The 26,060-nt window shown below is 44.3% G+C and overlaps 1 protein-coding gene across 1 annotated transcript in view; it reads left to right on the forward strand.

Moving 5' to 3' along the window:
* The first annotated feature begins 9,001 nt into the window (after positions 1 to 9,001).
* Positions 9,002 to 26,060, forward strand: part of sh3pxd2aa (SH3 and PX domains 2Aa) — a 32,530-nt gene continuing 15,471 nt past the window's right edge. Inside the window, exons 1-2 of the mRNA XM_070915267.1 lie at positions 9,002 to 9,125; positions 25,043 to 25,156. Coding sequence (XP_070771368.1) covers positions 9,017 to 9,125; positions 25,043 to 25,156 — 223 coding nt within the window. The 5' untranslated portion in view covers positions 9,002 to 9,016. The remainder of the gene's footprint in view (positions 9,126 to 25,042; positions 25,157 to 26,060) is intronic.

The following is a 26,060-nucleotide window of genomic DNA, read 5'->3' on the forward strand; positions in this document are numbered from 1 at the left end:
CAGTGGTGTGTTTTTGTTTGACTGTTGCTGCTTTCGACATCTACCCTGCTGTTCTTCTGTTAGTTCCAAACAAATTGCTGTCGTCATTAGCTACTCTGGAAACGTAAATGCACCACTTGCACGGCACTAGAGCGCTTTTCTCCAGAAACCGGGGATAGTCTGAGCAGCACACGTAAACTAGGTATTTGTTGACTCAATATCAAGTCGGTAAAAGAGAGCAGCTAAGTGGTTGGGGGGTCCTTCCTGGAGGACAAGCTCCACACCATGCAACTGCAATTTTCCAGTTGAGATTGAACTAGGGTCCTTTGTTGCATGCCACCCCCTACATACAGGAAGACAGTGTGACAAGGGTGAAGAAAACTGAACTGAAAGTGAACTAAAATCATTCATTAAAAGCTAAATCGTTAAAACTACGTTTTTTTTTTTTTTTGGTGCCTCCCAACAGAAACCAAACACTGATTCGTCTTAACCTCAAGTTAGCAGGGGGACACATTTTTAAACACAGGGTCAGGTCCAGGGACTTTCAAGGGTCACAGCTCGCCACTCCTCCCGGGCTCTGCAGAGTGCGGATGGAGCCTGTGTTCCTCCATGCGAGGGCCAGATTCAGAGGGAACGGAGGAGGGTGCTGTTTGGACTGCGGAGGCCACGGGGGTTGAGACTGTCAGACAGATGCTGGTTTGTTTACGTGGCACAGTGGATACGATTTCAGACTGATGTCGGAATGGCCAGTCGTATTTACTTGGAGGAGGGGGAGGGGGGGCTGTGTCTTCACGCGCTTGTGTGTGTGTATATATGTGTGTCAGGGTTTAGTGGACAGGGGCAGTTTGTGTGTGTACATATCTGTTAAGCTGTCTGTGCTAATTAGGATCTCAGAGCCAGGCGTTTGTTTGTACCATCAGGAGCTCCTCTGTCAATAGACACATTTGTGTGGCACTTACACCCTCCATTACCTGCCTCCCTATAAGAACCCGTGAGAAGAAAAACCCTTCTCTATGTTGACTTTTACACGTGTACCATCACACTTAATTGCAGCAATAATAACGTCAGCACGCTCTTATCACATCAGTGTTGAAGATACAGTAAAAGCGAGTATCGATTTAGGCCGAAAAAAAAGAAGAGATAATCGTCTTTGCCATCTTTCATGGCCTCGAGGCTTGACAAATGCAGTATGACGGAGCAGTGAGAGTTATTCCCCGGGGGAGGGGTGGTGTCGTATCTCTGTGGCTCGTCTCCGTTCAATCTGAGGAAGGTGACGTTTAAAACGAAACGAAACAAAACAAAAAGTTTGGACGGCCCAGAAGTGGCACCGACATCATGTCACTCTCCCAGCCTGGATTGGGACCCCCCCCCCCGACCCCAACCCCAACCCCAACTCCACTCCTCCACCCTGTTTGCACACAAATGTCATTCGTCCCGCAAACGTTTGTGTTACAGTCAGAGATGAATTGCTTCGTCTCCATTGTTCTCTCCTCCCCTTGCTGAACACTGTATCAATGCTAGTTAACTCCTGCCTGTGGTTTGACATTGTTAGCGTTGGTGTCACTCTCAGCCGCCGTGTCGAGTCAATATCGGTTAGCTGTGATTTGCTGTCGGTCGCCTTTTGCCTTGGTTCTTTGGGACGTCATTAACGGTACGTCCCGTTCAGAGATAGCGCTCTTCTTCAGCTGAAGTTCTGGGTGTAGCTTTTAGTATGACACGTGTTTAGTATTCTTCATAATTCAGTGATTTTTCTTTAGCTCCCGACTGTGCGTCTTGCTGTTGACTTTGTTTACCTGCTCATGAGGTTTTTTCTTTTTGTTTTTTGTAGAGGAGTTTCTGGGGCATGCGTACTCCACCCAGATGTAACAATGTAATATGAAGGCCGCAGTGAAAAATGTACTTCTTTATCTCTCTTTCTCCATCTTCACCTAATCCCTCTCTCTTCTCTTTATCTCTCAAACTTTTTAAAGACCCTGATGTTGTTACAGTGTCCCATAGCACATCCCCTCCCCTCAAATCCACAGATTTTCTCCCTTCTTATCACTGATGTTTTGAAAGTTGCGGAGCCCAGAGAATGGCAGTGAGGGAATGTTTTGTTTTTTTTGCCACACTAGCAACGTGGCTCCAGGGTTGGCACTGTTGTTGGTCGGTCGGCGAGTCGGTACACCAGTTCGGTCCAGACATATCCTGACTTTGATCGCCATGATCACTTGCGCAGACATTCATGCTGCCACGAGGATGAATCTCACTGACTTTGGTGATCAACTGTCATTTCTAGCGCCACCTGCAGCTTGACAAACATCCAATGGATTGCAATGAAATTCTGCACATGTCAACCTCAGGATGGACTGTAAAAACTGATGATCCTGTAACTTCTCATCTGGCACCATCATCAGGTCAAAATGTGTCCAATACTTTGGTCTATGAGCACATACCTGCAACACGAGTGACATTCCGACCAATGTGTTTCATGCTGCATTGTATTCCAAGGCAATTAGCAAGTGATAGCATGCTAACACACTGAACTAAGATGGATTTTTGAGGCCCATACTGAAATTGGTATTTCGTCATTTAAAAAAAATCCAATAACAATAGTACTTTTGTAACATAAACAAACAATTTTGATTTTTTAAGAATTATGGCCAAGATACACACAGAGAAGGGACATTTAACAGTTGAAAAATCAACTAATTGGAGCCTTTAGTGCCAAACTCAAACCTAGTTTAGCATTTCTGTACTGCAATTCCTTATCGGCTGATTTATCAGCCTGGCCGTTGGTCTCGCTCTAAACAATGTACCTGTTAAACATGTAAACATTGTTGTTAGCATGTACCACAACGCCCAGGTATAGCCTCACAGAGCTGCTAGCGCGGCTGAAGGTTCTTGTTTGTTGTCTTGTCGATTGGTCCGTTGTGACAGAACATTCCCTCAAAATACCAAAAGATGCTTTGTTATTTTCAAGATTCATTGTTTTTTTTTTTTTATATTTGCTGAACAGTTTCACTCCTGAGGACACAGGTCTTAGCCGGTTGATGGGCCATGGTTTGTCGAGGGGGGGAGGGCTGTGATGTCAGCAACTGGGACTTTTTTCTTTCAAAACACAATCTACTAAGTCGACAGAAAAACAAGGTGGATGGCTAATAAGCCCCTCCAATCCAAACCTAGAAAGAAGAGATGCCATTTTTCACCCTCCCTGGGCCCTCAATTGCAGGGGAATGTAGACGTTTGGGGTCAGAATTCGAGGAAAATTACCCACCGCAGCAAAGGGACAGAGAAAACACTGCTGGCTCTGCTGGTTTGTGGCGTCATTCCCTAAACCTGAAAGGAATTAAGCATCTGCATGTAAGTGTGTCTATTTGTATGGAGGGGGGAGGGTTAATATTAATCAGATGTTGACCGCTACACTGAGAGCAGCCGGGTGGGTAATAATCACGGTAGGGCGTTAGTGAGCGGGGGTTTGACCCTGGCTGACCTGGGATCAGCCCGTATCCCTCCCTCTGGGGCCAACATCAATCCAGAAAAGCTCCCGAGGCTCTGGTGGATAGCGAGAGGGGATTTGGCTTTTATTATCTCACGTGAGTCGACGGAGGGGAGCTGCCGGCTTCACAGCGGGGGCGGCGCTTGTCAGGATCCAGTACAGCAAGCTGCTCATGAAGTAGAAAAACTTGGACTCTTCAAAAGACAAGTTAGCTATTTAGGAAACCGCCCTGTTTTCAGATTGATGATTGATGATTTTTGAAGATTTGCCACGGGGTTTCGAATGTTTTCGTGGACTCTAGAGCGATAAAACGAGATGTACTTGTTTAAGGCCATAAACCTTCAATCTGAGTTAAAACCAAACTTGGGGTGACAAGGTCTTTTTGGAAACATTATCCATTCGCCTCAACCATCTCTGTTTCACTACGTCTACAGTTTTTATGTTCGAAGATGTCACTGTGGTGCATTGAAGTGGGCCATAGTTGAACAAAAGTAATGAGTTGAAGAGAAACAGGAAGATATTTTTGAGGTGGGATTAATGTTCTTTTAACCACCAGTTCGTTAGCCTGGCTCCAGACCTCTGAATCGCAGCCCACATCTCAAAGAGTCTTTTAGCAAATCAAATAGCTTGCGCTGGTGTACCCATTGACGGCCGTTTCCCCCCAGTTAGAGAAACAATCAGAGCTTAGGTAAGTTAAGTTACATAACTGCGCCCACTAAGGGCATTGAGTACCTCGAGGTGAACAAATTAAAACCATGGTTGATCAAAAGGATATCTAGATAATCCAAGAGAAGCAGGACTGGATATCATCTGTACATTTTCAATATCAGCGCCAAGAGTTTTGGTACTGACACCAAACCAATACTTTTTTTGGATACCTTTATTTGGGGAATATGAACATGCTTCAACCCTTTTTTTAATTTTACAAAATATACTAAATTATAGTATAAAGTCTGATAAAAGAATATGTGCACAAGCCATGAATCTGAGCGAGCATCTCATGCCAACTTTTAGTACCTTCAATACACTTTGTGATACCCAGTACACATAAAGTTCCAGTCGTCAAGTCAAGTCTGGTCAAATCAAATTTATTTATAGGGCATATTTAAAAACTACGTGCTTTACAGGAAAATTAGTAAATCAAGTAAATTACTTGTAAATGTTAAATGTGTACTGTACATCATTATTCCTTTAAAAACATGGATGGGTGGGAGTAGGGTGCGAATTCTGTATATCGATGGGCATGGGAAGGGTGGGGCGGGAGTCTTGCAGTGTTTAAAAGGAGGGAGGGTCTGAGTACGAGATCAAAAATGGAGGGAGTGCTTGTCACGTTCAGGACCAACACTCTGGCCCGTCCCTCACTTTACACTGAGCTCAAAAACATAGGCCTCGACTTTGTGTATGATTCCCAGATGAGGGGAACTAATCTCTGCTTCTTTACATTTTGTGTTCAGTTGGTGGGATGAAGGTGTGCTCTGCCATACTGTTGCTTCTGCATGCTGTCAAACTGAATAATCTCTCTCTGCTTCTCTTCCTCCTTCTCTTCGTCTGCAGTATGGATGTACGGCTTTACAGACAGCCCGAGGAAAGAGGCCTCAGGTAGCCTTGTGCGTCTATGTCAACATGTTGAATATGCATGCGCTACTGTGCTTGTGTGAGAGCGACATGCCAGCTGCATCCCGTTTGCCCCCCCCCCCCGTTTATTTCTTTTCACACTTGAGCCCTCTCTTGACATCTGCTTTGCATGCGCTGTCATCGGCCTCTCCTTTCACCCATCTGCTCAAATTCAGCCTCTCTGTTTCTGCAGTCTGTCCATCTATCTCTGCAGGCCTGGCTGGCCAACAAAACAGCTGGGCACAGTGCCAGAGGGCCAGAACATGGACCTTAGCGAAGCGTCTTAGACTGAAATGAGGTGTCAAGTCTGGTTCTTTGCATTTGTCTGCAACATGGCTGTAGATCACAGGTGACCTCATTCAACTTTGGGTGTGTAGGAGTGATGAGTCGAGAGGGATGACGTGGAATTGAAATTGTCTCTATTGCAAATAAACATCCCAGGAAAGAACATTTAACTCTTGCAGATATAAACACACATTTTGACACAAATACAATCACCGGTTTGCCCATCTGGTGAACATTTAGTCAATGTTCTTTGAGACATTTAGCTGTAATTGGGGAATTGCTGGGGAAAGACACAGATATGTTGTTCCCTTCCATTAGAGCTATCAGTGCGTCTGTATGAGTTAGGAGCAACAAAGACGAAGCCCCCTTCGAACCGACTCAGTCAAACAAATGATGACCATATAACTTGGAGAAAACCACCGTCCCTTAAATTTCAACAAGAAATCTTGTGCAATCGAAGCGTTGGAATATTGAAGGCAGAATGTAACAGGTCTTTAGGATTCATGGTATTTCTCAACAAGGCGCGGCTGCCATTACAACAGCATAAAGCTTTTTAAATAGCCGGATCTGTGCGGCTCTATTACCTCAGGCTGAGTTTGATTGCTCCCTGCACATAGGCTGCTCACTTTCCGAGCAATGTGTTCCTTTTCTTTATTTCGCCTCCTGGGAGAGCGCTAAAGAGAGACGGAGACGAATGCCCAGCCTCACCCAGTGGGGACGTAAGGTTACGAGCATTCCCCCGGTGCTCCCTGCCTGTTTATTAGAGGAACAACATGTAGAGATGCTTAATTGTGTTTTAAGCACTGTGCAAAAAGCTTTAGCCTACTTCTTATTCATCCGGGCGTAATGCACGAGTGTTTCATTCTCATATAAAAACCGTCCAAGGCCACTGTGAAGATATTCAAATCAAGGTCATTTATTTGTCATTTTTATAACACAGGGTTGCACAATGAAATGTAAGTTGTAGCCCCTCCGTGCTACACAGACATAACAGAGAACATAACACATTTTGATGAGAATAAAATGAAATAACCTAATAAAACACGATATACTGTTATTTACATACATGTGTAGCCGTACACGTATAAACCTAGAATGTAATCATTTTGTAGTCGTATTTAGACGCGAGCTGCACAGTAAACTCTCGACTTAATCTCAATGAGGATTGGTTCTAAGCGAGGGAGATCTCCTAGATCTTAAAAGGACAGTGTCATCTAACGTGCAGGATGTGCACAGCTTTGCTCTTACAATGCAATTCGTGTTCAAGGTCCAGTCCCATTTACAAAATGACAAAGAGGCTGACAGCAGAGAATTCTGTTGCAGCCGTAAAATGGGAAGATGGAGAGATTTGCTGACAAAGTATGATGCTTGCTTTTTCTTCCCAGCCTCAGCAATTAGCCAGACTCCATGTGATTTCTGTATTGTGCCGTTGCTGGGGCTGACGTGCCTTTTGCCTTTTATGTATGGTGTGTGGTAACTTTTTGTAACACTACATGTAGCGTCTTCCGTGTCTCTTTGCCAAAATGCGTGTGTTTATGTCTGATAGGGGTCAGCGGTTAGCCAGGTGCTAGCAAGCAGACCACCAAGCCCACGCAGCAGAATCTCAGGCTGCTTTCTGTTCTCGATACATCTGATCTAATCTTAGTATCTAGTTTTTTTTGGGTTTTTTTAAACTGCAGCTCACTTGTGTGATTGGAGTTGTTCCTTTCATTTGCATTTTGGAAATGCCTGATTGATCATCCACATCGTTGCTGTCATAAAGAGAGAGGCTGATGGCAGCAAAGTGCTGTTTGCGAGGGATGGTTTTCCGCCTGATTTCAACCATGCAGTCAGTGTAATGATGACATGAACTAGCAGCTAAGATCTGGCCAAAGTTTAAGACAGTACGTTGTAGCACAGGTGCAAATATATGAGCTTCGTGCACTCTGTTGATGAACATAGGATTTCATTTCAGAAGAAATCCAGCAGTTTAAAAACTCAGTCCAACCTCCCAAAGGAAGTATGGTCTTCAGGACGATATTGCACTGCAGGTTTTACATTCACTGTTGACGTTTAGTACCAGTGCAGCCAAAGTTAAAGTTGGTGGACGGGTGTGTAAATGTACTCTTGTTCGACACCTAAGACCAGGGTTCACATCCTGACTTACACCAACCAGTGCTAGCTTTTGAGCTCTTTAGCTCGCACGGTGGGTTGGTGGGTCGGTCCACCCTTTGGCAGCCACAGTTTTCACCCTCGGAAGCTGAAATTTGGCTTGGAGGTCAAGTGTGTCTGTGTGTTTGTGGTCATGCCGGTTGGCTAAAAGGGGGCGTGGCTATGCGAGTGGCCTATTGCAAAAAAAGGCACATCACTTCAAAATGCATTCACGTAACATGACAGGATCATTGGACTACCTCTTTCACTGATGATGTTTTGCCCCGCCCCTAAGCTTTAGCCACACCCTCTTTGGAAGTATATAATAACGTGAGGAGTGCAACACTTTTAGCTGCTCCCAGAGGCCCTGTATCTCGTGCCCACCAGTCCATCTGTGCCTACCCTACAGCAACCGGTTCTGTTTGGTGAGTGGGTTGCATTCATTTCATGATCCGTTATGATCAGCTTTTGGCCACATCTGTTGAACCGCCTCATGAAATGAGTCATGGAGTGGATTCACCCTTTGAACACATTTTTAGGACAGATATGAATATATGTTTTTTGCTACAAATAAATAGCAGTGATTTTGTTTGGCTCCACAACATCGATTTATTTGTTCTCACTGCACAAACGTCCTGTTCCCGATCACATCAATAATAGGGACATTTCAACACTCAAACAACAAAACACACCAGGATGCGAAGCACAATTTGCTGAAAAGAATGAAAAATGAAAATGAAAAATGAAATCACTGCTGGCGTTGAAAAGGTTAAACATCAGAGAGAAGGAGAGAGAGAAAACAGAGTGGCCTAACCCCAACTGAAATGCTTTCTTCTTTTGTTTCACATAAACATGGACCCAACCTCCTTCCCTGTTTCTCTCTCTCTCTCTCTCTCTCTCTCTCTCTCTCTAGTCCACTCATATGTTTCTATTTAAGGCCAGCAGTGCTGACTACCATGATTGGTGTGTTCACCCCCCCTCCTGACTTGCCGTCCAACGGCTGGCTCCCAAAGGCAGTGGAGGGGAGGCCTTTCCTCTCAACCGCACTGTTGATTTTCCACAGGGAAACTTCACCATTCTTCCACTCCGTCTCTCCCCAGTCTTTCCCCTCAAACCATTAGCCGCTCCTCTATTTCTCCTTTTCCTTTTGACTTCTCGGTTTCTTTCTTTTTGGGTCTTAAAGTTTGCTTGAGGTCATGGATCCACTTTAGTGGCGCGATGATGACCCCTGCAAACATTTTCATCCCGTTCCCTCCTTTTGTTTTGATTCCTTCCGATGCTCCTCAGTCCTTTGCTGTGGGCCGGGGGTCGACTCAGCTATATGGCCAGACGTTTGGGACTATGCAGCCAAGTCGTGAGCTTGCGTTCTGATTGGTCAGGGCGGCAGGGAGCGGGGGTTGGCCGATGGCGACGTACCGGGTGCACAGCAGCAGCGGTGTAGTTGGTTGCAGCGGGCGTTCGCGGGGTGCCTCGGCGGGCAGGTGGCTGACAGCCTGTTTCTTCCCCTCAGGGATTGACAGCTCGGAGCCCATGGTGCTGGAGCAGTACGTGGCCGTGGCCAACTACGAGAGGCAGGAGAACTCGGAGATCAGCCTAAAGGCCGGCGAGACGGTGGATGTGATCGAGAAGAGCGAAAGTGGTGAGTGGGTTCATCTTTTGTTTGTGTGCCAAGCATGTCTTTGTTGAACTCTGACAACCATCCACACGCTTAGATCATAACGTGTTTTGTAAAAAGTAAGAAAAGTGACATGTTCTTAGAACTGCCTGACACTCGCTTTGTTTCTTCCTGTTTGTGTCTCCCTCTCTCTGAGTACACATCAGTAAACATACTCACATACACAGAGAGGCATTCAGGTACCTCTCTGTCTCCTGTCTCCCTCCCTCGTCTCCCCCTTTTGTAACCCCTTTGTCCGTAAGAGTCCCCGACTCCAGCCTCCCTCCCGCTCCTCTGGTCTCCCTCAGTCTTTCCCCTCTTCTCCCAATCTCCCAATCTCTTAGCTGGGGCTTGGCACCACCTGGAGGTGCTGTTTGGCTGGCAGCAGTTGGTGTGTGTGTGTGTGTGGGGGGGGGTCTGGGTTGTGGAGGAAAGGCAGTGTTATGGCTGGAGGCCAGTCTCTTGCCTTTTGCAACAAGAATGTCTAGTAAATTCAGAAGTAATTGTTACGCTTAGTAAAAGTGAGAATTGAGATGTTTGATTGGTCACTTTCCATTTTGGATCCAGGCTGTAAAGTCAACATTTGAGAGGATAAAGTATTATCCAGTGTGTACGCAATGAACTACAGTAACAATATTTGACTAACCATGCTGATCAACATCATTTTTCACCTTGCCCGGTGGGGGGGGGGGCAAGGTGAAAAAGTCTGTGGAAATTCTGTTTAGCAATCCCAGAGCTGGATCTCATTTTCCATGCAAGCAGCCACTGACAGCCAGCAGCTTGCACAACTCTGGGGAACTCAGCAGAAAGCTTGGCACAAATACACCGCGTTCCCATCGTTCTCTCTGCTCTTATCTATACACTGCTTATGCATGTGAATTCATTCTCTTTGAGATATCCTGGCTTGCACATCTTTGAGTGATTACGTGCCTTAATGAGTCAGTTTTAGCTTTGAACTGGCTCGTCTTTTTGTCGTCTCTGTATGAATCACGTAGCATTTGGTGCATTTTCAATTTGTCCGCTGTCAGCGAAAAAAAAAGATAATTGTTAAATTAAGTTTTGACAGAGGAAAGAAGTTGCACGGGAAATGATTTCTTTTGTGTTGTGGCTTTCGGTCAAACTCAAGGAAGTTGGTGTCTTCTCAAGATTGATTTGAAGGACGGGGATGTCTTAATTTCCGGCCCTCCTCTCAGCTTTGTTTTTGAGGTTTTGAAATGTCAAGTGTTCGTGTTAACTCACTTCACTTATTGGGAAATTTTTTCTCATGCAACTTGGATTACCATAAACTCTTTGGAGTTAGGTGTTATGCGTCACTAAATGTTTTGTTAATATCCATAAGTGTGCCTTAGACACACAGTAACCTTCATTGGTGATCCCATTTCTAATAATCTGGCTTGAGAGCATCTGCTCACCAGACCCATTTGAAAGCTTCATTCTGCATGTTAACATTTAACATTGATTGAAGCTCTTACAGCAATATGAGCAACTTCTGAATTCAGAAGAGCTCTTGCCCAAGAGCTGGATATGTGTGCTGTCGTCATTTACTGGGCCAAAGAAGTGGAGGAACAGCCATGAGGATCATGATGATGATGACATCACTCGGAGGCTATGCCAAGCCAAACACATCTGAGAGCTTGTATAGTATCCTACAAAACCCCTTCCCCCTTTCAGGGTTTTACCGCAGCCTTCTGGTCTACACGTGCTTATTCCCTTTGACGTTTTCCATGCAGAGACACTGACAATCCGGCTGTTAATTAGAGCTTATTTTCTCCAACATCCTAGTCAGTGTGTGTCAGTGTAGTACAGTGATGTTTTTTAATCCTCCCCAAAATCCATATTTTACCTGCTTTGTTCTTCAAATACTGATTCCCCCCCCCCTCCACATATTGAGCACAGATGGTAGCATGCATTATTATGCTGTTCCTCATTCCAATACAGAATAATTCAACCAGTTTTTAAGTGTCTGCAGGCTTGCTGATATAATTATGGGTTCAACTCCAGAGTCGGATGTTGTCGTTTTGCCCCTGTGAGAAGTTATTGCCCTTGCAAGTCTCGACTCAGCTGTTTCACTGTAGTGTTTCAAGTAGACCCGTTGTCATAGTGAGAACTGGTTAAATCATAAGTTGTGTGTGAAATGGGGGGTTGGTGTGTATTTGGATGAGTTTGCGCCGGTGGTTATGCCCTTGTGTGTGTGAATTCTGTGTATACTTATCCTTGCACAATTATCGTGCAATTTAGGAACTGCTATCTAGTAAAGTGAGATTCATGAAGCACCAAGGAGGGGGGGTGGGTGGGGGTTGGAAGGCCGGAATCGTCCCTGAGAGAGAAGTAGAGACCTCGTCTGGGCCACTGTCCGGGTTTTCTCAGTCTGGTTCCTTCTCGGACATGGGAACCATAGAGCGTCTGGAGAGAGGAATGTCCCAGCTGGAGAAAATAAATCTGCATATGTGACCAGTTAAATGATATGGTGTGTTGGACTAAGGGAAGGCAGTAACGTGAAGGAGACGAAGAGGAAAGGTCAGCCACGGACCTGTGTCAAATAGTACTTGATCAGAATCCTTCTTGGAAAACTTGGAGATCCCTCTTGGAATACCAGATGGGGCAACATGGAGCCTTACAATCAGTACTACGGGGTTAAGATGCAAGTTTTTAATGGCATATTTATGTTTCTTTTCTGTGATTGACAATTTACTTGATGAAATCTTATTTGCTAACATTAGCATACTAACATGCTCACACTGACAATGCTAACATGCTAGTGCAAGCAGCTAACATTTATGAATTAGCACTAAACACAAAGTACAGATGAGGCTGATGGGAATGTCATTAGTCATAAACCAAAATCTTGGACGAATTGAAATTTAGACCCTGTGATGGTGCGAGATGAAAAGTCAGAGGATCACCAGTAGTGTACTAAATTTCATATCAATCCATCCAACGATTCTTCGACATTTCAATTGAACCTACAAAGAATCAGGGTATCACCAAAGTCATTAGGATTCATCCTCTGGGCACCATAAGTGTCTGAATCAAATTGTGTGCCAATCCATCAAGTAGATGTTGAGATATTTCACCGCATAAGTGAAATCGTTGACCTTATGGTGCTGCTAGAATAAAGGTCAAAGGATTCATCATCTGGGCAGCCGAGACATCTGTGCCAAATTTCATGGCAATCCATCTAATAGGTGTTGAGACGTTTCACTTAAAGGCACTGGAGGAAAAGTCATGGGATCACCAAAGTCAATAAGATTCATCCTCTGTGGACCATGGGTATCTGTATCAAATTTCATGGCAATCCATCAAGTAGTTGTTGAAATATTTCAGTCTGGACCAAACACCAGATGGACAGTGTCATCTCCAGAGCCATGCCGCAAGCACGGCACAGATGACTGCCTGCCAGGTAGAGGTAGGTCTTTTTGAGTCTCCAGGTTGATTTGTTTCAAAAATCAATTCGTTCTGGATCAAGACCTGTACTGCCAGGCTATAGGTATCTTGCAAGGAGAGTGAGTGGCACAGAAATAGATGCACATGGCAACCTTATTTGTTGGCTTATTAAGTGCCAAATGTACATACATTTATTTTAGCTTTGGCATGCCAAGGTGGCCTTGGGGTTGAAGAGTTTGACTTTGCAATTGCAAAGTTCCCAGTTGAATTCAGGCAGGAGACATTTGTTGCCTGTAATCTCCCTCTTTCTCTATTAATTTTCTGCTAGCTCTCTATCTAATGAAGGCACAAAAACACATACTTGATGTTGTGTAGAACACATGGCCTCAGGAGCAGTAATCCTATAGATGTTTTCTTCCTCACGTTCTGATATCATCTCAGAGAATTAATTGTAAATTTAAGTGACTAGCGTTCCACTCTGTGGCCACGGTGACAGACGGGGGAATGTATGTGGGAAAAATACCCTTTTTTTCCCCCTTGTTTCATCAGCCGAGACTAATGGATCTGCCAGGAGGACCGTGACACTAAACTGCAAACAGGATCCTTTGGGTTAGTGTACCGCCCAAATCACAACACCATTTGGCCATTTGCCCTAATATGTTGGCCCTCTTTGCAGCCAAGTTTCAGGGGCATTTTGTCACCGTTTATTTAAAGAAATTAGACACATTTGAGGGTGCAATGCTGTTTGAGGGAGAATGCCAGGAGTTTTGGCAACATTTTCCCATCACACCTTTCCCAGTGCCCAGGAGATCTGGTGATGCTGGCAGCCCTCAGTCTAACCCATAACGCCTTTCCAACGGTTTGTCCTCAGTGCTTTGCTTTGTCTGGCCTGAGACTGTTCCCTCTATGGATAAGTTTCATATAGAGAAAGCCTGGAGCTAAAATTTTGTATCAGGGCCTCACATTGCATTAGGTCATTTGCACTACAAGCTGCAGTTAGCTTAGGGTACGCCTTACCTTAATTACAGCATTTTTGTACTGTACTGGCAGGGAAATATGAAGAAATTCCTCTGAATTAAAGCATTGTTGAAATCAGTTTTTCTATAATTACCAATATATTGGACTGCCTGCCCCTTACACAGCTTACACCGAATCCTGGTTTTGATGTTTGAGACAAAAGGAGTTGATGGCTCTGAACATGAGCATTCACTCACAGTGCCCATTAGAAGTCAAAACAGATAACCAACATGTTCAATTTACAATGGAAAAAAAGCCACCACCAATCCATGAATCAACTAAATGTTTCAGGACTACACCAATAGCCCCGTTGAGAACACAACAAAGATACAATAAATATATCCAACATTGTTGCCTTAAGATATAAGTGACACATCTTTGGTTTGTGGAACCATTGTAAAATAAAGCTGAAACATTATTTTTAAACTAATGAATTATGTTTTAAGTGGACTGTCAAGGACCTTAAAAATTATCAAAGTGCCCAAATGTGAAATGATGCAGCGTTTCCCTTTTAAAGCCTTCTCTAGGGGGGCCTTTAAAAAGGTTTTGCATAGAAGCTAGCTTGACATACCCTCTGTCTTAGGCTGTCAAATGTGGCCTATGTCTTTAATCAAGGTGTACTGAGGGCTAGCTTAAAGGATATTCTGGATCAGAGAAGGCTGTTTTGGACCGAGTTCACGTGGGAGGCTGGAGGCAAGTATTAGCATTGCCTCCAGGCTATAAAACAGACAGCCAACATCAATCAGGGTGGTACGTCTTGAGCCAAGAGACGGCCTAGTATCATTCTCTCAACATCCTAGCTTAGCTGTGTGAGCTAGCTTCACCCTCAGGCAATAAAAAAAAGTGCTAAACTGCTTCAGTCACTTCATTCACAGACATGAGCTCAGACAATTTGGGGATAGCGGAGGCTCAGAGGATACTGCTTTAAGCTGACCGGGGAGCCACCGTCATGGGGCTCAGTTAGCATAGCAAAGAGGTGTGTACGGATACTGGCAGAAACCTGACAGGCCGCTGTATGCTCTACATTTCAGAAAAGTATGTTGTCTTTGATGAGCACAATGATAGTGTTAGCACAAAGGGGCGTGTGCGTGTTTGTGGGTCGGAGGAGGATATTTTAGCTAGAGGCTGGTAGCGCATGCTAGCACACACACACACACACACACACACACACACACACACACACACACACACACACACACATACACATTATGGAGGAGTAATGAGTGTGGTGTTTAGTCAACACTGGTTATTGAAAGATCCACTGCTGGCAGGAACAAGACCCCCGCGTTTTATGAAAACTTCAACCAGGTAACATGAGCTTCAAACTGGGATGTCATGCCTCCGTCTTACAGTGTCAACAAAGAGCAGAACCTTGAAATAGGCTCAGACTTTCTAGGAAGAAACAGCACGGAAGGGGCTGGGTGGCCCCCTATATATCCTATTTTTTCTTTGAAGTGTCTTAAAGTGGTACTAATCATACTCACACCCTATAGGTCTGAGAGGTAGTTGTAAAAGGTTTGTAGCTTTCTTCTTCACGGTGAACGGCAATTAAAGTGGATTCCAATCGTTTTCACGCCAGAAAAAAAGTTACAGTCAATTCAAAGTTCTCATAGAGTATTGAGTGGGTGGAGGAAGTATATTCCCCATTGTAAGCTGACATTTAAAAGTTATCTTGAGAACCTAAATGTTTCTCAACACAGGAGGAAACATGGGATTTAGGCATAATATAGTGCTCGTAAGGGTGCTCATTTTCAAATATATCTGTGATTCACTGTTTTTGTAGGGCAATCAAGAGTTATATCTTTCATGCACATTGATGGATCGAAGGTGTGTCAAGGAATAAAAGTGGTTATTTGATTAAGAAGTCTTCTACAGCCACTAGTCCATCTTCCCGTGAACCAGTAGCAGTAGAAGTACCTGCAACTTGACAGTTTAGCCTGTGGTTCGGTATTAAAGCTTGTTCAGACATCCAGTGTTGGGCGATAAGCTTCTTGGCAGTTCAGTTTTGAATGGGACTTGACTTGTCTCCTCACGTTTTAACGTAGACAGGCTTGGACATTTGACTTTTTGTCAAAAAGCACCAGGTATTTTCTTACGCAATAGCTCATCTTCCGCGCTGATGATTCAACCGGACCCATACGATCTTGGAAAGTGCTCCAACTGCGAGTCACCCAACATTGGCAATGCAGAAAATGGACATGTCTTTTGCCTCGGGAAAAAAGGCAATGCTCGAAATAACTTCACCCACTTCACTACTTATAGACTTTGTGTGGAGGTTTTTTTGACACAGACAATTTGCATGGCTGTACTTGGCCGCAGAGTTATGGGATATTTTAAAGCTTCACAGCGGGTTAAACAGAGTTTCAAATACATACATGTAATTGCTGAGGATTGTGTCTGGTTCTCCGTTGGAAATGCGGTGCAGTCACTTCCCTAACATTTCACCATCTTTAGCATGTCCACTGGATGGATCGAAAGGATATTTTTGAATGATGATGATGAGGATCTAGGTCAAAAAAAGCGTTTTTTTGCAGTTTAATCCCATTAATGAAGCTGGTGCAGTCCATGTTAAAGATAATATTGTGGCCGATTTCACAGCTGGGTTTAGGCAGCAACAATTGTGCTGCTATTTTAGGCATATTCTTTGAATCCCCCCCTTCTGCTTACTCTGCAGAAATATAAGCAGGCAATTCAATACGTTGCTCTGAAAATAAGCACTGCGTTCCAGCGCTCACTGCCCTCCAGGGGATCTGTTCCTAATTAGAAGCTGAGAGGAGAAAGCAAGGATGACAGTCACCTCGATGCCACAGATGTCACATTTCTAACAGACGTCACTGTCGGAACTGTCTGATGACCGTTACGAGGATCCCAAAATGAGTAACCGAAAGGAAAACTTGCGGTGTTGTTTTTGGACGGGGAATTAACGTGGAATACTATGGCTTTGAAGCCCCAGCCAAACATCTGCTGCTGGCTCTCCCCCTTTTGTCTTTCTGTCTTTCCCCCCATACTGCTCTTTCAATCCCTGTCTCCCCCTCACTCATTCGCTCACTTCTGTCTTTTTTTTTTTTAAATCACCCTTTTGGGATGCTGCGTCACTTCATGCACCTCCCATTCCTCCGAACCTCTCCCATTGCCCGTGACGATGATAATCCTGCTCTGCTCGGCTACTGTACCTCTGTGTTCACCGTGACCTCCACCTTCCCTCCGCGGGAGAATGCAGGCAATTATAGCCTGCCAAGACATGGTGTAGCTAGAAACTCCAATTAGAGCTCAACACTGTAAGAAATGCCAATTACAGCTCCTCTACTGCCTTACATATTCATATTTTGTGCTTTGTGGATAAATGTGGGAGACAGCAGGTGTTGCTGCATAACCTTCATGAATATTAGTCATTAATTGTTGAGCGCCTCATAAATCCTCCAGAGCAGTTGGGTCTGTTATGTCAGACAAACTAGCACGAGCATCCATTTATGGGGGGGGGGTTCATTTTTCCTCACACATCCCTGTTCCGCTTCACCAAGCACCTGGACGATAAAAAAGACCCGACACCTAACAGGAAATGAGCACTCGTGTTCTCATACTATCAAATTCCACGCGTTACGGCTCAGGTTCAAGTCGAGAGGACTCAGCAGAGCTCTGGGATTGCTTTGCTCATCGGTGTGACTCACTCAAACACACACACACACACACACACACACAGAGGGTGGACCCAGCCACCAATAACAAAGTATGATGATTTCAACCTGTTAAAACAAACAGTCCACTCCTGCGTTCTGCTGTATGTACAGATGGCTCTACAGTATGCACTTCATTACCTGAACACCTTTTATTTGTACTGTTGGGCACTTTCACAGCTGCCACTGCTGCCGTACCCGCCCACCCCACCAACTGGCTTGGGCCAGCGTGACTCTTGTTTTTCCACGGCAGGCCATGTACATGAGCAGTTATTTGTCATCATGTTTCAAAGAAAAGTGATGTTTTCCCCTACTTAAGGAGGTCCTTGATCACAACTTGAACCCCTTCTAGGGGGCACTTTATTTGAAGCTGAACTTCATATAAGGCAAGATTATCATAACACATGCATTTTTCATCCATATGTTGGAAATTAAGAGAGCAGCATCTCATTATCTCCAGGGCCTACAGTACATACATACTGTAGTTTCACCATGTGCCTGTATTTTTACTTACACAAAGAAACTTGTATCTCAGCAAAATGAAAAGTAAAAGGAATTTTTATCAGTTCCAGGCGGCTGTTCATTACATCCTTCAGTTTGAAAATGCTGTGCAGAATCAGCAATTTTGTTTTCCTTCTATCAGGTATAACAATGCTAACTTTGCCCTGAGGCTGAAAGGCAGTATTTAAGGGCATTAGAATTTAAAGAGTATATCCCCTAGGAAGCATGAATGTGCACAGCAAAGTGTCAGGGCAACATTCCTGTCAGATGTAGAGATAAACTGTGTGCGAAGTGGTGATTTTGTCCTGAGGATAGTGCTAGAGGAAAGCTCACGGAGGGTCTGAGATGAAAAGGGTCGAATGTGCGCCGCAAATGCAAATGGAAATCTGTTTTTATATTTCTTGTTGAAACTCTGGCCTCATGTTGTCGCTACAGGAAAAGTCCCAGTGTCACCAAACACATTAGGATTCATCCTGTGGTACCATGAATATCCATGTCTCAATTCCTTGACAATTTGAGCTAGTAGTTGTTTGGATATCCTGGTCTTGAACAAGAGAGAGACGGAACCATGGTGCTGTAAGGAGGTGAAATGTGGGGAAGGCCGATTTCAGTAGTAGATCCATGAGTTTGAAGGGTTACCAGATGCCAAAACACTGCACAGCAGTTTATAACACTATGAGGCAGAATTTTACAAGGCAAACCCCATTCACTTTTACAAATGAGTCGATTAGGAATGTGCACTTGCATGTACTTGACTGGGTAGCACAGTGGGTTGCAGGATGTTGTCGCATTGCATTGCGGCAAAAGTTGAGCCAGGACCAACCCTTTATTTGGCTCAACGCGATGGTCTTGTTGAAAAGGTCTGAACACTCCCTTAAGTGGGCAGTAGGCTTCAAACAAAGTGCTCGTTGGATCGCTGAACAGTGCCTGAAACTCCAACCCCACACACCTTTCTGATGGCGGTTCGAAAAATAGTTAAGGCCTGAACTTTTTTCCTTCTTCACACAACTACTTTGGTCACTTTTTGTGTGTGCTGAGAGAGACTGTCCAAAAGTGTGCACCGTTATCCTCATTTGAACCGCGCTCTATGACGACAGGCTTTTCACCCATAACATAGGACATGTTGTACAAACTAGTTCGGTTGAAGAAAGCTCTGGCCATTAGGCATTACCGCTAACGGGACAAAAATCAACAAATCTACTTCACTGTCCACACTCAATCTCTTTTCAAGTGAGCATTTTCGCCCTTGCAGAAATTCGGCCCACCACGCCCTCACTTAACTTCACTAGTCAGTTTATGCATCATTCCACGCTTAAGCTGAGCCAAGTTATGCTTCGCTTTAATTGACTCTGAGTAATTTCTCTCCATCTGGCTGCCAATCTTTGGCCCAGATCTGCCTCCTACGGGACAGATTTTCTGTGAAAACTGTAATCTGACTACAGGCTTCTCACACATGAGGGTCAGCCCACTTCTCTCAGGACCCAGGTTTGCCATACTGCCAACTGGCTATAATAGTGAGAGAGTGACTGCTTTTCTGTCTTTCGCGTTCGGTCTCCTGTTCCGATATCTGCATCTCCATTTTGTTTTTCGTAGCCTTTGTCTCCAGTCTGTTCTACCCTCTGTGAGAGTGAGAGTGTATGTGTGTATTTGAGGCAATCCTGCACGGTTTCGGTTTCTGGTCCTCATTTATCTGCTTTTACTATGCCCACTTTCTCCAGAGCTGGATTTATAGGGGAACTGGGTGCTGTCAAAACCTTGCCTCGCACTACCATGTGTGCACACGATGGAGTCTGAAGCTTGGCGTCTGTGAGTAAGACAGAGAGCCTGCCTGGCTGTTTCTGGCCTTTGGGATGCTTTGTTTTGGTGTGCATATGTGAAAACGACAGAAACCCAAAAGAATATCTGCCAGCCTGGTGATGGCCAAGTGGTATTGTTCATTTTTCCTCACACATCCCTGTCAGTGCTTACAAATGGAAAAAAAGATTGCCATGCAGAATATCTGTGCACCATTTGCACAACTGGTCATACCATCTCTGTATGACACGTTTGTCTTCTGAAAACCTGTGATTGGAAAGCAGAGCATGACTTAAGGAAAGAGCTGGACTTTTGGAAAACTTAGCTTTCTTGCAGAGAATTAGACGAGAAGGTTGATACCACTCTCCTGTCTGTACAGTAAACATTTAGCTGGAGCCAGCAGCCGGTTAGCTTAGCTTAGAATAAGACAGGAAGGATGGGAAAACAGCAGGCCTGGCTCTAAAAAAATATCTGCCTACCATCACCTCTAAAGCTCATTAATTAACACTTTATATCTCGTTTGTTTAATCATAAAATAGTATAACGTTGCAAGATACTGTATAACATGTTAATTAGTGAGATTTAGAGGTTGCTGGAATGGCTTTTGGAATGGCTACACTTGGACAGAGCCAGGCTTGCTCTTTCCAGCTTGTTTCCAGTGTTTATGCTAAACTAAGCTAACTGGCTGCTGGCTCCAGCTACATGTTGTCAGTGTACAGACATAAGAGTGGTATTAATCTTCTCAAATAGCTCTTGACAAGGGAGCTAATAAGCGCGTTTCCCCCCCAAAAAAGTTCTGCATGTCACTAAATTCTCAAACAAATCTTCAGTTTCCCCCAAAACACTTGGGTTTCGCAATGAACTAGGACTCCTGTCGGCCAGTGTCGCTAGATATTGACAGCAGGTCAAAAATTGGGAATAATCTTTGATTCTGATGTCAGCTTTGATCAGCAGTATGGCTAAAGAGACTTGTGCAGTCTGTCTTTCTTCAATCAAGAGCCACTTGAAGAACTGAACCCATTTTTTTTTTATAATTTAGCGGTCTGGAGAAAGCCAATTATTATTTTCATTCCCCACATTTGGACTTCTGCAACCCTCATCACTCTGGCATCAATCAAACATTGCTGCTGTGTCTTCATTTTGGACAATGCTGCAGCCGTGGTTTTAACCAGCATGAATGAGGCAAAATCATTCCTGATTTGGGATTTTCTTTGCATGGTGGGGTATGAGTATGCCACTCACGGATTCTTCTAGAAACATGCACTTACATCACCTTCAGTAACACGAGGTCTCACCGAAGGTAAGATGAGATATGTAGCAGCTTAGGATCTCACACTTGCCACTGTTGATGGCAAACAGTCACCTCAGTCCTATCAGCGCTGCAGATTTAGTGTTCTGTTTTTCCACCGCGTGCCAGGTGGGCTAAAGAGAGGAAGAACTCCTGCATTTCATCTCTGTGCAGAACTACTGCTCTCCTCTGTACAGGTGGCTTCAATTCTTCTTGAGCTTTTAAAGTAGTTGCAATGAATCAGCCTATGAAAGCCCTAATGTGTTTCATATGGAGCAAGTTATTCTTACTGCTAGGCGGACCTTTCACACTGCAGCAAAACAGAAACTAAATTAACCTTCAGAAATCAAAAGACACACTCTCCACTGATTGTCTGGTCACAGCCCTCTTCTCTAACCCTTACCCAGCAGAGGACCCCCCCCCCCCCCCCCCCCCCCCGAAACGGGAAAGTCCCCTGAATGCCCAAGTTTGACAGCCACTCCTGAGTTTACAAGCCCTAAGACTGTGGCAAGCGCTGTTTATTATAACACTGGGCTTCTTAAACCAGGAGCTATGGTGTAAGATTTAATTAGCATGTTATAACTGTTGTGGTGTCAAATACAATTTCACATGAACCTCCACCAGTCAGGGCCCAACAGGCTCCTAAACTGATCCTGACTGAAACTGCACTGCACCGTCTCTGCAGCAGTGCGAAAGCAGTCGGTAGGAGGTTACAGAGCATCCACAGAAAGCTAGTGTCACTGTGAGGAAGTTCAGGCTGGAGGAGCTACACTGCAGCTACTGTGCATAACCCCCATGTGTCTGTCAGGCCTCAGGTTGAATTAACTCCTGTGTTGACTGCGAGACATGACCCGCTGTGGGGAAATTCAGGGCAGACAGTATTTCACTATGATTTTGTGTGTGTGTGTGTGTTGGAAGAAGGTGTTTTTTTTATGCTACGCATATGCTGTCAAAGTCAAGGTGGCTCGGGTCTCACTGTGCTTATATAGGTATAAGGAGAGATGAGGCCAGAAGCGAAAAAAGGTAGTAAGTGGTGTCGGGGGGGGGGGGGGGGGGGGGGTCAAGCATGAGAAACACATCAAACTTTGCACGAAAATAATGTTTGAATATTTGTATTGTGGTCGTTTGGACCATGCATTTTATCAACATAGAATTAATCATGAATAATTTTGATGATCATTTGTGCAGTTAAGTCATTTATCTAGCAAAATATACAAAACATTCGTGAATGTAAATATTTAGTGTTATCTGTTTGTCTTTTTCCCCCCATTCCACTGTGACTTGTAGCATTTATAGACTAGTGATTAAAAAAATGAATAATTGATAAGGAGATAGATGAAGATATAATCAAAGTGATCATTATTAACAGCTCTAGATGTGTGAAATATGTGAGTACCGATCCAAAACAAGCTGCACAGTTTAACCTGAAGTAGAGGGACGTGCATTATTGTCTGATAACTGCATTCCTCACACTGGTTGGACTACATTATACTGCTAAGACATGGTCTCCTTAACAGCAATTAAAATATTGCTGAAGTATTATTTATTCACAAATGTAAATGATTTCACTATTTACTCAGCAATAGTTTAAATGATTACCCATGTAGTTATGAGTATTCATTGATAACACGGCTGTGCAGTTATCTGAAAATAACGCACATGCTCTGTTCCAACCAAATCTCAGTTTGCTTATACGGCGGCTGCTTTATACAGCAGGAACACACCTTCCCCTCGTTGCCATTACTGTAACTTTCCCTATGATACAGCTCTATATTACAGGCATATTTTCCACATCATTCATACGTGTTAATGTGATTGGTGTCTTGCCGGGTAATAAAAAAGGGCGTGATGGGTTGATTCACCCGGGCTTCTCCTACCACATTAGAGAGCTGAGCCATATGGCTGCAAATGCATCGGAGCAGTGACGACCTGATTGTTGAACTCATCGTGAGTTTGTTTCCATTTTCGTCCTACTTTTCTAGCTCTATCTCCACCCATCTCTCCAATTCTGTCACTTCTACTGTACTTTCCCACTCAACCACACTTGCATACAAAAGCACACTTGAAACCAGTCTGAGCGGCATTTTAAATCCAAATTTGCGGTTCTTGTTGCAAACATATAGCGCACAACAGCTACTATTAGAAGTGCCCACAAGCAAGGCCACTGAACCACTTACTTTGGTGGAGCTGCAGTGCTGCAAGATAGTCCTCCACGCTGTTAGAGAGAAATATGTCTTTTATCAACTTTCCATGGTAAAAAGTAAAATGCTGTGATACATAGTCTCACTCTCGCCTCAGACAGAGTCAGCTGTCGTGCCAGCTTGTACTGTTACATATTGAAAGAATGTGTCATGCAATGCTTTCCTAGCCAGAAGCTTGAGCGACAACAATAATGAAGTCACATCTAATTTTAAGACAACTTATCCAGCACCATTGATATGATCCCAAATGTTACAAAGGCAATACTCGACCCGCCTCCGAATTTTCTAAACATGCCCTTTGTTAAAGAATGACAGATGCTAGTTGTCAAAATGTGATCGATGTAAATGACTTCGCCCCTCGGTTCTCTTGGTTGTGGTTGCCGCCCAAAGGGACGTGTTTTTGTAGTCGTGTCAAGTCAGCTCAGTGAATGCTGAAACAGAATAGCATCCATGTGACCACAAACCTCTCATTAGTTAGTTGTAGTAAAGTACGACTACAACTTTGGCCAGGGTATGGATGAAGTCCTGTAAGTTAAGTTTCATGCAAATGCAGTGCGCCAGTGTGATGTTATACTATGATATTTAATTCATTCAGGAGTGGAAACCCCTCCAGGTTCATGAGACTCCCTCAAGACACAAGATTCAGTCAGTCAGTGTGAGAAAGACACGATAGGATAGCCTTGGAAAATGTGGACAGTCCAGCAAGATGTCTTTGGCTGTTTCACAAAGCAGTAATGTGTCATCAATCAACAATTCTACTGCATCACACACTGAGTATCTCTCATGGCATCAAGTAAGCATGCTATGAAGACTCGGTAGGATAAAGCAATGGACAATGGCAGCAGGGCTCAAGGCATGACGATGTTGGACGGCCGTTTGGTCAATCTGTCGGTCTGTCAGTTGGCCCACCACTTTGGTCCAGGCTGTAATATCTCAGCGACATTCATGATCCCCAGAGGTGGCTGCGCCCCCACCAGCGCATCAAATGTATCCCTTCTCTAGTGAAATGTATCGACTTCTGCCTGAGGGATTATCACAGAGCTTGCCACAGACATGCATGGTTCCCAGACATTTGGTTTATGACGAAATCCCTGCAAAACTAATGACATTCCCATGCTTTACATGAACACACATTTTTGCAAATCTTGTTGTTGTTACACATATTCTATATATTGTGAACAATTGCACAATCAATATTTTGCACGTCCTCTTTGTTTTAAACACCGTACAGCTCTTTTCATTTTATTCATTATGTATTTGTGAGTCTTGACTTTTGCAGTACTTGTTGTTTTCTTTTCTCTTCCCATGTTTATTGCGACCATTATGCTCCAAAATAAGGCTAATTCCTTGTAAGTGAAAACGTACTTGGCAATAAACCTGTTTCTGATTCTGACTCAGTTGTACTTGAGTACTTGTGTTTAGTGCTAATTAGCAAATGTTAGCATGCTAACACACTAAACTAAGATTGTGAACGCTGTAAAACTTTATGCCAGCTAAACATTAGCATGTTAACATGTTTTTTGTGGGCCTGTAGCTCTAGGATGTTAGGGAGGTCTGGCCAAAACAGCAGCAGCATAACATGTTTCATAATGTGAAGCCTCAACAGATCCATCTTCAACTGTTGCAACAATTGCTTTTTAAACCTGCGTTGATCTGTGCTTTGCTTCAAGCTCCGACACTTCCCTCTCTCCAGTGTCTGCCTTCTCTTTCAGTGTCTGGTTTAGTAATGATGAGAGCTTTCCAAGTAGGTGAAACTTGTAGCAGCCACAGATCTCCCTGTCACGCTACAGACAAGCCCAACATATTAGACAGTTTTGCAACCCATACACTGAAACTGCTGTAGAGCGAATGCCGGCTCATCCACAGGCACGGTACATTGTGCTACATTTGAGAGATGAGCAACAATGATGTGTAATTTCCATTGTATGGTGTAAATCACCATGTGGGAACGAAGCCCGCTGCCATCCTCCGGGCCTCGATGATTGTTAGCAGCACTAATATGTCTCTTTCCGTCTCTCTTCCCTCTATCTCTCTTCTCTGTAGGTTGGTGGTTCGTCAGCACAGCAGAGGAGCAGGGCTGGGTGCCGGCCACATACCTGGACTCCCAGAATGTAACCAGAGACGATTTGGATCTGGGCACTTCCAGGACTGGAGAAGGTTAGTGCAGTCACACACTCACACACACACACAGAAACACAACATTATTAGATTCATAAAACACTGGCCTAGTCGTTACATGAGAAACGCCCGCGTGAAATCATGATTTCTCAATGATGGTTTTTGGTGGGTGGTTTTTCGAGACTAAAAGACTTAAAGCGGCAAACAGAAGTCAGCGCTAAACACACATGCACTTCCAGTCACACATTAGGAACCTTGAAGACCGCAGTCGCAGCTCCATGGTGAAATGGTACCAGACCGCAGCCAAAAGGGTTTGCAATATTTTGGCACCACTGAAAATTCCTTTCAGCTCCCCCGGGAGGCTGCAACTCTTGCAGGAGCCTCGTTTTGTTGTGACCCTTTCCTCCCGAATGTTTAGTCTGACTGCTGGGATGGAGCATTTCATCACTGTGCCATAAGCCCCCCCCCCCCCCCCCTCTGCTTTTTGACCAAGGGAATCCGCTAGAGATGAATAAAGTGCAAACGCGCGAGTGTGCTCACATGCATGCTCAGAAATACATGTACACAGTTGATCTGCACTAGTGTTTGGCAATGAAACAGGGACGGTGCAATGGTTTATTATGCTGCAGAGTGCCACTGGATTATCGAACAAACATTTTCTGTCTCTCACAGAAGACACAAAAGCCTCCACGCTTCATTGAACTGGGCACACTCTGCAAGACACACACACACACACACACACACACACACACACACACACACTCTGCTAGAATGATGACAGCCCCTGCACAGCTGCCACAGTCACTGTTATTTGCTGTTCTCATTTGTTTCTTGGATTTTTTTCCCCTCTCTCTCTCACTCAACACACACACACACACTCAACACATACAAGGCATATAAGCCAATCACAACAAGCAACATCACACAGCTTTATGGCAATGCA

This window comes from Enoplosus armatus, chromosome 2 (genome assembly GCF_043641665.1).
Source record: "Enoplosus armatus isolate fEnoArm2 chromosome 2, fEnoArm2.hap1, whole genome shotgun sequence".
Taxonomy (NCBI): Eukaryota; Metazoa; Chordata; class Actinopteri; order Centrarchiformes; family Enoplosidae; genus Enoplosus; species Enoplosus armatus.